Source organism: Entelurus aequoreus, linkage group LG10 (genome assembly GCF_033978785.1).
Source record: "Entelurus aequoreus isolate RoL-2023_Sb linkage group LG10, RoL_Eaeq_v1.1, whole genome shotgun sequence".
Lineage (NCBI taxonomy): Eukaryota > Metazoa > Chordata > Actinopteri > Syngnathiformes > Syngnathidae > Entelurus > Entelurus aequoreus.
In genome coordinates, this window is record NC_084740.1 from 6,086,563 (window position 1) to 6,099,265 (window position 12,703).

The following is a 12,703-nucleotide window of genomic DNA, read 5'->3' on the forward strand; positions in this document are numbered from 1 at the left end:
TGGCGGACCAATGACACCGACTTTGCAGCGGAGATTTCCCCTCGAAATAAACGGAGCCGAGCGCTTGGTTCAACGTGAAGTGAAGTGAATTATATTTATATAGCGCTTTTTCTCTAGTGACTCAAAGCACTTTACACAGTGAAACCCAACATCTAAGTTACATTTAAACCAGTGTGGGTGGCACTGGGAGCAGGTGGGTAAAGTGTCTTCCCCAAGGACACAATGGCAGAGACTAGGATGGCGGAAACGGGGATCGAACCTGGAACCCTCAAGTTGCTGGCATGGCCACTCTACCAACAGAGCTATAAAGTCATTTTCCCTCGCTTCCAGGCGTGCGGTTAAGAGATCACTGCTGTGTTTAGATGGAGACAGGTGTGGACAATATTGGAGGGAGACACACTTGTCCTCACACTAAAAGTAAACAGCGAAGGAGAAAACTATTTGATGCATACTTGCCAACCCTCCCAAATTTTCCGGGAGACTCCCAAATTTCAGCGCCTCTCCCGAAAACCTCCCGGGACAAATATACGCCCGAAAATCTCCCGATTTTCTGCCGGAGCTGGAGGCCACACCCCCTCCAGTTCCATGCGGACCTGAGTGAGGACAGCCTGTTTTCACGTCCGCTTTCCCACGATATAAACAGCGTGCCTGCCCAATCACATTATACCATCTAAGGCTTTTAGAGAGTGCACAACTGCGCACACAACAAGGAGACGAAGCAGAAGAACGAGGAAGATACAGCAATGGCGACGCCGACGACGAGTAAGATGAAGAAGTACGCTTGTAAGTTCCAAAACGAATGGAAACAAGAATGTCAGTTTATCCAGGACAGCTCGAAGGGGAAGGAGTATGCTGCCTGTACATTTTGTAGAACAGACTTCTCCATTGAACACGGTGGACGAACGGATATACTCAGTCATGAACGGTCAGAGAAGCACAAGGCTGCGGCAACACAGCACCGGTCCCAGCCCAGTATTATGGGCCACCTTGCTAAATGGAGACCCGAGGGTGTAACATATGCCGAGACAAAGATGGCTATGCTGATAGCTGGAAGCAACATCTCGTTCTCATTTGCGGATGTCTACAACAAATCCGTGAAGGATATGTTCCCAGATTCAGAGATCGCTCGCCAGTACGCAAATGGCAGAACAAAGGCTACTCAAATAGTGAAAGATAAGTGTTGTTGTTGTTTTTTAGCAAGCAGCAAGCACAGTACAGTTAGTAGAACAACTGTGTTTTCATTACTGTGTATTTGATAGGTGCCATTGCCCCGGAATTGGACAAGGAAGTGATCGAACTTTGCCAAAACCAACCCTTTGTCTGATGTGTGATGAAAGCACAAGCAGAAACACGGATAAAGTATGTATTTTATTTTATTTTTTTCAAGTATTTCTTTTATTTATATATATATATATATATATATATATATATATATATATATATATATATATATATATATATATATATATATATATATATATGAAATACTTAACTTGGTGAATTCTAGCTGTAAATATACTCCTCCTCTCTTAACCACGCCCCCAACCACGGCCCCCCCCCCACCTAAATCGGAGGTCTCAAGGTTGGCAAGTGTGATTTGATGTTTTGCAGCAGGCGATGTGTCGTGAACGTTGTCACAACTTGTTTACAAAGTCTTTACTTTGTTGCCTGGGATGTTCACTCCTCCTTTATTTAACTGCAAACTGTGTCAGTGTTCAAATAACATCAATACCAGCTCAAACGTTCTGTCATCTCATCGAATTGAACGCAGGCTGTGAAGATTGTGTATTCGATGAGAAAGGTGTCACTCCTCTTTAGCAAAGTGTTGTACAGAACCAAGAGAAGATCAAAGCTTGTTTATTAGACTTCATCCTCATTAGCCAAACTGCTTTGCGTTTTATTTTAGTATCAAAAAGTAAACACAAGGTTTTTATACATTACTCGTGTTTTTTCATGTCACAAAGGTATTACTTCAAAAACCGTTCATGTGACACATCATTTTGTTAATGTGTTATTGTGTTTTGTTAATTCCTATATGACATGTTTCTGCTCAAACTCTTAATGGATCTGTCCCGATACATCAGCTATATCTACATATAAATGTACATAACTTTAAAAAAATAAAAAATAAAATAAAAATAAAAATACCTCCCTCTTATCAAAAATAGAGATAAAGGCATGACAAAAAGCTGCCAAGTTTATATTAGAAAATAATGTTTTCCTTGGTGCCCTTCTACCTTGCCTTGCCAGTGTTTTTCAACCTTTTTTGAGCCAAGGCACATTTTTTCCGTTGAAAAAATGCGGAGGCACACCACCAGCAAAAATCATTAAAAAACGAAACTCAGTTGACAGTAAAAAGTCGTTGTCGCAATTGTTGGATATGACTTTAAACCATAACCAAGCATGTATCACTATAGCTCTTGTCTCAAAGTAGGTGTACTGTCACCACCTGTCACCCTGACTTATTTTGAGTTTTTTGGTGTTTTCCTGTGTGTAGTGTTTTAGTTCTTGTCTTGCACTCCTATTTTGGTGTTTTTTTCTCTCTTTTTTTGGTATTTTCCTGTAGCAGTTTCATGTCTTCCTTTGAGCGATATTTCCCGCATCTACTTTGTTTTAGCAATCAAGAATATTTCAGTTGTTTTTATCCTTCTTTGTGGGGACATTGTTGATTGTCATGTCATGTTCGGATGTACATTGTACGTCCACAGTAAGTCTTTGCTGTCGTCCAGCATTCGTTTTTTGTTTACTTAGTAGCCAGTTCAGTTTTAGTTTTGTTCTGCATAGCCATCCCTAAGCTTCAATGCCTTTTCTTAGGGGCACTCACCTTTTGTTTATTTTTGGTTTAAGCATTAGACACCTTTTTACCTGTACACTGCCTCCCGCTGTTTCCCACATCTACAAAGCAATTAGCTACCTGCTGCTACCTATTGAAGAGTATTACACGGTTACTCTGCCGAGCTCGAGACAGCACCGACACTCAACAACAACACATATTTGCAGAATTATAATTACTGGTTTGCAAAAAAATATTTTTAACCCAAATAGGTGAAATTAGATAATCTCCCGCGGCACGCTAGAAAACACTGCCCTAAAATATGAGCCCTCTTTTAAGGCAACACTTGCCTTGACCTTAAAAAGTAAAAATGTATATCATAAGATTGAACATACAATCTTTGAAAGAGCTAACATGTTCAGAATGAATCAATGATACAATGCTATACATTGAGAGTATTAGAGTGCTAAAACTGCCAGGAGTTAATCAATAGTCATAAACCAATGTTTAGCTTTTTAACCACATCATCACAAAACGCTTCTTTTCTTTTTGAGGAAGTTAGATTTAGTGTTTTGTTGTTTGTTTTTTATTACTGCTATTTTAACAGTTTTTTAAATATATATATATATTAACATGGTTAATTGTTCTTTTGAGCACATTGCCTTTTCTTTTAAATGGACATTTGATAGTCATTTACATTCTTGTAATAGCTAATACAGTTACAGTCAGAGATGTCCGATAATATCGGACTGCCGATATTATCGGCTGATAAATGCTTTAAAATGTAATATGGGAAATTATCGGTATCGGTTTCAAAAAGTAAAATTTATGACTTTTTAAAACGCCGCTGTGTACACGGGCGTAGGGAGGAGTCCAGAGTGCCAATAAACCTTAAAGGCACTGTTTTGCCTCACATAATATCTACGGCTTTTCACACACACACAAGTGAATGCCATGCATACTTGGTCAACAGCCATACAGGTCACACTGAGGGTGACCGTATAAACAACTTTAACATTGTTACAAATATGCGCCACACTGTGAACCCACACCAAACAAGAATGACAAACACATTTCGGGAGAACATCCGCACCGTAACACAACAGAACAAATACCCAGAACCCCTTGCAGCACTAACTCTTCCGGGACGCTACAATATACACCCCCCGCTACCACCAAACCCCGCCCCCCCAACCCCGCCTACCTCAACCTCCTCATGCTCTCTCAGGGAGAGGATGTCCCAAATTCCAAGCTGCTGTTTTGAGGCATGTTAAAAAAAATCATGCACTTTGTGACTTCAATAATAAATATGGCAGTGCCATGTTGGCATTTTTTTCCATAATTTGAGTTGATTTAATTTGGAAAACCTTGTTACATTGTTTAATGCATCCAGCGAGCATCACAACAAAATTAGGCATAATAATGTGTTCATTCCACGACTGTATATATCGGTATCGGTTGATATCGGAATCGGTAATTAAGAGTTGGACAATATCGGAATATCGGCAAAAAAGCCATTATCGGACATCTCTAGTTACAGTATTAATTAATATTTATGAATTAATTAGTCATCTTTGTTGTTCGTAAGCACATGCCTAAAATAACTTAAAGGCCTACTGAAAGCCACTACTACCGACCACGCAGTCTGATAGTTTATATATCAATGATGAAATCTTAACATTATAACACATGCCAATACGGCCGGGTTAACTTATAAAGTGACATTTTAAATTTGCCGCTAAACTTCCGGTTCGAAACGCCTCTGCGGATGACGTATGCGCGTGACGTAGCCCGGCGAACACGGGTATGCCTTCCACATTGAAGCCGATACGAAAAAGCCCTGTTTTCATTTCATAATTCCACAGTATTCTGGACATCTGTGTTCGTGAATCTGTTTCAATCATGTTCATTGCATTATGGAGAAGGAAGCCAAGCAAGCAAAGAAGAAAGTTGTCGGTGCGAAATGGACGTATTTTTCGAACGTAGTCAGCCACAACAGTACACAGCCGGCGCTTCTTTGTTTACATTCCCGAAAGATGCAGTCAAGATGGAAGAACTCGGATAACAGAGACTCTAACCAGGAGGACTTTTGATTTGGATACACAGACGCCTGTAGAGAACTGGGACAACACAGACTCTTACCAGGATTACTTTGATTTGGATGACAAAGACGCAGACGTGCTACTGTGAGTATGCAGCTTTGGCTTTTTTTTGCGTATGTACGTAACTTTTTTAAAATATATAAGCTTTATGAACCTTGGGTTAGGTGAACGGTCTTTTGGGCTGAGTGATTGTGTGTGTTGATCATGTGTTTGAATTGTATTGGCGTGTTCTATGGAGCTAGGAGCTAGCAGAGGAGCTAGCATAACACATACCGTACCTACGTGCGCGTCACGTACGTAACTTTTTAAAAATATATAAGCTTTATGAACCTTGGGTTAGGTGAACGGTCTTTTGGGCTGAGTGATTGTGTGTGTTGATCGGGTGTTTGAATTGTATTGGCGTGTTCTATGGAGCTAGGAGCTAGCAGAGGAGCTAGGAGCTAGCATAACAAACACGCAGGTGTTATTATGCAGGATTAATTTGTGGCATATTAAATATAAGCCTGGTTGTGTTGTGGCTAATAGAGTATATATATGTCTTGTGTTTATTTACTGTTGTAGTCATTCCCAGCTGAATATCAGGTACCGTGAGTATGCAGCCTTGGCTGCTAAACATTCGATAACTTGACCGTATGTGCGCGTCACGTACGTAACTTTTTAAAAATATATAAGCTTTATGAACCTTGGGTTAGGTAAACGGTCTTTTGGGCTGAGTGATGGTGTGTGTTGATCAGGTGTTTGAATTGTATTGGCGTGTTCTATGGAGCTAGGAGCTAGCAGAGGAGCTAGGAGCTAGCATAACAAACACGCAGGTGTTTTTATGCAGGATTAATTTGTGGCATATTAAATATAAGCCTGGTTGTGTTGTGGCTAATAGAGTATATATATGTCTTGTGTTTATTTACTGTTGTAGTCATTCCCAGCTGAATATCAGGTCACCCCCGGCTCTCACAGCATCTTCCCTATCTGAATAGCTTCAACTCCCCACTAGTCCTTCACTTGCACTTTACTCATCCACAAATCTTTCATCCTCGCTCAAATTAATGGGGAAATTGTCGCTTTCTCGGTCCGAATCTCTCTCACTTCATGCGGCCATCATTGTAAACAATAGGGAACTTTGCGTATATGTTCAACTGACTACGTCACGCTACTTCCGGTAGGGGCAAGCCTTTTTTTTATCAGATACCAAAAGTTGCAATCTTTATCGTCGTTGTTCTATACTAAATCCTTTCAGCAAAAATATGGCAATATCGCGAAATGATCAAGTATGACACATAGAATAGATCTGCTATCCCCGTTTGAATAAAAAAAATTCATTTCAGTAGGCCTTTAAGCTGCATTTAAAAGTCGATGCAAAAATAATGTTAAATAGGTGTACGCTTTATAATCGGACTGGTCGACTAATCTGTTAGACTATCAAAATAATCGCAAGTCTCAGCCCTAGTGTGTGTGTGTGTGTGTGTGTGTGTGTGTGTGTGTGTGTGTTTGTAGCCTATGACATGCTTTAAGCCCATCAAGGTTGTTCTTCCTGCACACGAAAGCATTCCGACCTCTCTCTCTGTATGGTTATTTCAAAGAGTTGTTACAGTTTGAAGGTTTTGCAAACTTCAGCTGCATGTAAAGTCCTTCACACACTCAACAAACTGCTCAAGTGAGCCTACTGGGAACCAAAGAAAACAAAAATTGGCTATGCGAGATCGTTCTTTTTACATTTTCCCAAATGTTAAATGAATAATGGGACAGCGTGGCCTTGCCAGCAACCTGAGGGTTCCTGGTTCGATCTCTGACTTCTGCCATTCTAGTCACGTCCGTTGTGTCCTTGAGCAAGACGCTTCACCCTTGCTCCTGATGGGTCGTGGTTAGCGCCTTGTGTGTGAATGTGTGTGTGAATGGGTGAATGTGGAAATAGTGTCATAGCGCTTTGAGTACCTTGAAGGTTGAAAAGCGCTATACAAGAATAACCCATTTATCATAATGAAAACACGGTGTATGTAGAAAAAACACAAGCGGACTTGCAGTGTCAGCAGTTGACATCATGCTTTTCCATCTGGAAATCTGATGGACGAGTCTGTGTTTGGAAGTTGCCAGGAGAACGCTACATTTCGGACTGCATTGTGACGAGTGTCAAATTTGGTGGAGGAAGAATTATGGTGTGGGGTTGTTTTTCCATCATTGTTTACCATATATATGTGGATATTTTGCCTTAGCCTTGAATGAACACTTGATGCATATAATCACAGCAGTATGATGATTCTATGTGTCTACATTAAAACATTCTTCTTCATACTGCATTAATATATGCTACTTTTAAACTTTCATGCAGAGAGGGAAATCACAACTAAAAGTGTATGTATTAAACAGTTATTAAGCAGTGGCACAAACATTCATGTCATTTCCAAAACAGAAAGTGCAAGATTGTCAGAGACATTTTAAAACAAGCTATTAGTGCACTTTTGTGCATGATGTCACTAAGATGACATATCAAAACAACACTAAATTAAAGTGCACTTTTTGTACAGAACGCCACTACAATAGTTTAAAACAAATAAAGTGCACTTTTGTGCATGATGTCACACAAGATATTTCAATAAGTGTCAAATAAAAATGAGCTGCATAATAGGAAATCAAATAGTGTATGTCCTTCACTATGTGGTAGGTTCCTGCGGACGTTATCTCCTTCTGTTGTTGACTATTTGTTTCATACGGTGTTGATGTGGAAATGGTTGCTTGGGCATTTTGTTGGCTGTGGCACCGAACGGAGATGTTGACATGCGGAGTTTCAAGCACTCTTCATTCTTTAGCGGGTGACTTTTCAAATGATGCTACATATTAGCAGTAATGCTACTTTTTGTAGCAACGCTTTTGCCGCATACTTGACATATTACTGTTGTCTGTTCAACATCTTCCCGCTTGAAGCCAAACCACCGCCAGACGATGGACCCCCTGCTGTTTTTCTTGGGAATTAATTCTTCCTTCATTTGTTACCAGATTCGCACCTTCTCTCTCTCGTATTACCACTCGCACCACTCCGCTAGCATCACGGCTAACGTTACCCATTCCGCTACCTCTCTGCTCGGCAAGGGCGCATGCCGCGATATATCAAGTATATTCGATATATCGCCCAGCCCTATTTGTAGATATGTATATAGTAACACTCGCGAGCAGTAGTAGACGGTGAGCTGACATGAGAAAAAGTGCCTAGAAAATGAATTTCGCTCCCACGTCTAAGCACAACTTGTTCAATGCATTTTTGCATAGATAATACCCTTCTGGACTTTGGGTTAAAAGTTCAGAACATGATACCTAGCCAAATTTTGTCACAAGCCAGAAATGTATATAGAGGTAAATCACAAAAAACGAAAATCTTGTGCTGCAGTTTTGGCTTGTAAAATATGTCTTATTCATTTTGGCAACACAAAATCTTTCTCAAATATCATAAATACATATACCTAACATCTGAAACAAATATTGGTGCCTTAGTATACTCATATGTGAATTTAGATCATGAAATGTAGCAAATTTCTTAAAAAACGATTCAACTGAAGTGATTTGCCCCAGCACAATGAAGCACACACTTATTAAATTTAGCTAAAAGCTTATGTATCATACATTAAAAAAATGTCACAACCTTCTATGTAATCAAAGGTACAAAAGAAGTAACACACCGTGGCCAAAAGTGGCTTAAAATCTAGCAAAATATTACCATGCACCCCAAAACTGGAATAAGGCAAAAATGGACAAGATTAAAATAGATGCAGTAAAGGCCCAAATTGGTATAAAATATGATAAATATTTATTAAAGTAGCAAATTGTTTCACAGCATGTGTCATTTATACCCCCCCCCCCCCCCCCCCCCACACACACACACACACACACACAAACACACACAAAAGACCAAAACAAATTTGAAAAAAAAGGTAATACAGACATTATTTAAGCTTTACCGTTAAAATGGCAGTGTGGCATCTCGATAATCAAACATCTTGATAAAGAAACAAAAGTGGCAAATTTTACATGGTGACATGGTGCGTAATTACTCATCAATATCACTTTCATCTGTGTCATCATCCCATGCACCTCTTTCTTCTGTTTCCTTTGAAACATTTCCACAGTTCTGGCAGTGACATAAATCAGTACAAGACATTTTTGCAGACATACATGAACATCTTTCTGTTTCACATTTGCTTGTCTTGCAACCACAGTGGACTACCTGCAGCACACTATCTGGGGCAGGATTTCTAGTCATCCATCTTACTGTTAACTCCCCATCCTCAATGTACCATCCATTGCCAATGGGTGAAGGGGCACACATCATACCAGTCAGGGAATGTCGCATTACTGCTGCTTGGTAGTTTGCCCTTTTGCAGTGTTGGTGGAGGGCATCACTTGTTGGGGGAATGGACAGTTCTGGCAAAGCTGACGATGCCATACAGAATGCTTTGTATCTTGCATCGTTCACGTCTTTGGCAGATGCCTGTCCATACAGGTGGCACACATATTTGCTCAGTGTTTTGAACGTAGACTGGTCAAGGTTAAAACTGCTGCCCAGATTTGAGAACGCAGTCAGGTATTCGTCTTTCTGACAAGCAAGAGAAAATGTCTTCCTTTTGCCCTTGCCATGAAAGGCACTGGTCGAGTCACAACCTGTGAAGGTATGGATGCCAATGAGTGCAGAACAAACACTGTTGCCAAGAGCTGCTGCCACCTTAGCCACGTCTATGATCCTCGTTCTGTTGCCTACTCCCGTGAAAAAATACAAGCTACACTGTAAAGCTCTTTGAAGACTTACAGCAATCACTGCCACATCAGTGTCAGGGCTTTTGATGACAACAGTTTGATGTTCTTGTGCAGCATGCTGTGCATGTAAAAACACCCTAGTGTCACATTCCTCATGGTCACATGTCAGTTCGTGAACAGCACTGACAGTTTGTGAACCCTCTTTCACAGTAACACAGTGACACAGTTCTCCATGTGCTATGTACAAGCTGAAGTCCCTGCCCAAAATGGTGAGATCAGCATCTCGCCATGCAACAAAGAGGAATTCTGCCAGTGCTGCTTTGTTGGTCCCATTAGATAGAAACTTTTTCCACTGTGTGGGTGCCTTCTGATCCCGTCCATAGATCTGCACCTGTTGTGTACCACCCTCAGCTCTCCGTGACCGCTCTAGGTTTTTAATACTGATTTCTGGATACTGGTCAATGACAAAGTCTATCCTTGTACACTTGTGCTGCAGAGCTATCTTGACCACGTACTGGGGTAAGTTGTCAGCCAACTCTCCAAAGGTAGCTGGTTTGGAATGCATGGCTTGAATGACTGCCATGCCATCGAAGAGAATAGCTCCATCTGACGGAACTTGCTGAACTAAGCAGTCTTTGTCTTTGTTCTCCAATATATTCATCAAGGCAGATTTGTCTGTTTTAGCAAGTGACCCATCAGTACTGGCTAAGGGATATGAAACCGTTCCCAAGGAGTAGGACAGAATTTGCCTCAGGTCTACCTTTCTACTTTGACCAATAATGAGTAGCCTGGAGAAAAGTTTCTTGTCTGCACGCAGAATGACATCTTTGGCTGCTGCAGATTTTGTCTTTGTTTTTGCCTGGTCACTAAAGGTCTTCAGTTTTTGAGCCTTGATGGGGGCAAAAATGTCGACTGATTTTGTTAACAGTCTTTGGTCAATAAAGACTTTGACAGCTTCTTCCCCCCTTTCTGGTGCTGCAAGCAAATCCTTCTTGACCCCTTCAGATGCTACTGTCCCTGAGCTAAGACAAACAATGCCATCTTGGTGTAAGTCAAATGGGTTCAGCATGGAATCAATGGTGGAACTTATTCTGGTCACAGCTTCTTCATCGGCATGAATCCGTGAGCGGTCTAGATCTTATAAACAGACAGTCACACTGCACAATGAAAAGCTTATTTTGCTGGTCCCCCTTGCAAATTCACAAAATATAAATATAAATATAAACTTAAGCTAAATAAAGAATCACAGAATATAAAAATTAAACAAGAATAAACTTAAACTATATTGCACACTTACAATAAACTTACTAAAAATGTAAATGCTAAGGATGTTTAATACTAATAAATATAATAAAATAAAATAAGAAACAAAAATAAAGAAATAAGATAAAGTAAATTAAAGTGTGGATCTTACAACAGATCTATAGTGGGCATGAGTAGACAGAAGCAGTATTGCACATTCAGTTCACAGTGAAGATGATAATGGATGATATGACAATGATGATGTATAAAGTGCACTATGCATTCTTCAATTATTGTAGCAGCAGTGGAGGTGACATGAAGTCACAGCAGGGATGTGGGTAGTGGTCACAGTTCAGTCAGTTCAGGGATGAGGGGTGAGGTGTGAAGGTGTGCGGGGGGAGGGGTGGGGGTTGTGATGTGTAAATCAGTCCAGGGGTGTGTGTGTGTGTGTGTGTGTGTGGGGGGGGGAGAGAGAGATTGGGGCTGTGGTGTGAAGGTATATGGGGGGATGGGTGGGGCTTCCTTTTCTAGGCCAGTGGTTCTCAAACTTTTAAATTCCAAGGTCTCCCCTTAACTCTGACAGTGTATAAATGGTCCATTTGGTTATTACAAAGTAACAACACATTCTTTCAATCCTACGCTATGTACTGTAACATTATTACTATAGATTCACACACGTGTGTGTGTGTGTGTGTGTGTGTGTGTGTGTGTGTGTGTGTGTGTGTGTGTGTGTGTGTGTGTGTGTGTGTGTGTGTGTGTGTGTGTGTGTGTGTGTGTGTGTGTGTGTGTGTGTGTGTGTGTGTGTCACATACCTGCCGACACGGTTTCTGCTTGTGTGAGTTGATCCCTCTGGCGTTTTCCTCCCACACGAGTGTACTTTTCCACTTTTTGACAAATTATACAGATGGCTGGCAGGACGGGGCCGGCAGAAGCAACGGGCAAACCTGAACGAGATCGAAGTTTCTTTCGGGGAGTTTCAGACGTGCCTGCTGACTGACCTGCGGCTGCAGATGGTTCTCCCACCGCCCGTGCGGTCCTTTTCTCGGCATAAAACAATGCAGATTTATCTGTAAAACGTCGGTAGCATGTTGCGTGAAACCCAGCGACGTCAGGAATAGCGTCAAAATCTACATCCGAGCAATGTTTATAGATTTCTGCCAGATGCTTGTTCTGGTCTTGCAGACAAAGCCACTGTTTTAAATAGTTTCTGTATGTGTCCCACCGTGTCCGAGTGAAGTGCTGGACGTCCTCATTGTTCACAGATGAAAGATGCATATAGCATCTTTTATTTTCCTCTTTACGCACTTTTTTTCTAACTTTTGAGGTCTTTCGTTCCTCTTCACTCTCGGATGTTGTCGTCGCCATAGCAGGTATGTTGTTAGAATAAAGCTGCTACCTGATTGGTCCATGTGACCAAAACCGCGCCACTCCCCACTAGATATCACTGCGCCTCACTGAAAAATAGTACCGGCTTTCAACACCGATTACACAAAATGGGCTAGGTGTCAATTTCCGAACTTTTGGTATCTTACTTACTACCAGTAAATCTATTTTATGAAGTAAAAATGATGTTGTGCCGTTGGTGTGGGAGCGAAACTGAACGATATGAGCCTTGACCACAGGCACTATAGAGAATATGAAGTGATTTTGGCTCCAGAACAAATTTCGCTTTATTCATTATTGACGCGTTTGTCACCTTATGTTGTGTATTTGTATGTGAGACTTCCAGTTCAACTTATCATCTATTACTACATGTAGAAATGTGATCTTTTTCATCATGTCAATGAAAGGCAGACTTTTGGATACATCTTTGTCAATCATGTTTGATATAATGTGAGTGTGCAGATAT

The 12,703-nt window shown here is 40.9% G+C and overlaps 2 protein-coding genes across 8 annotated transcripts in view; both read right to left on the minus strand.

Annotated features, from left to right (window-relative positions):
- Positions 1–12,703, minus strand: part of cadm1b (cell adhesion molecule 1b) — a 621,285-nt gene that overhangs the window by 99,449 nt on the left and 509,133 nt on the right. The window lies entirely within an intron of this gene.
- LOC133658193 (uncharacterized) lies at positions 8,740–12,451 on the minus strand. Its single transcript, XM_062059917.1, has 2 exons — positions 11,667–12,451; positions 8,740–10,749 (listed from the first exon to the last, which is right to left on the minus strand). Exons 1-2 carry the CDS (start codon positions 12,217–12,219, stop codon positions 8,909–8,911), a joined length of 2,394 nt encoding a protein of 797 aa, XP_061915901.1. The 5' UTR covers positions 12,220–12,451; the 3' UTR covers positions 8,740–8,908.

Excerpts from the sequence above, each read along its gene's own strand:
- LOC133658193 (XM_062059917.1), bottom strand. The coding sequence starts at position 12,219 with ATGGCGACGACAACATCCGAGAGTGAAGAGGAACGAAAGACCTCAAAA. Across the intron at positions 10,750-11,666 it reads AGCAGAAACCGTGTCGGCAG|ATCTAGACCGCTCACGGATT; the intron begins GTATGTGACACA and ends TCTGTTTATAAG.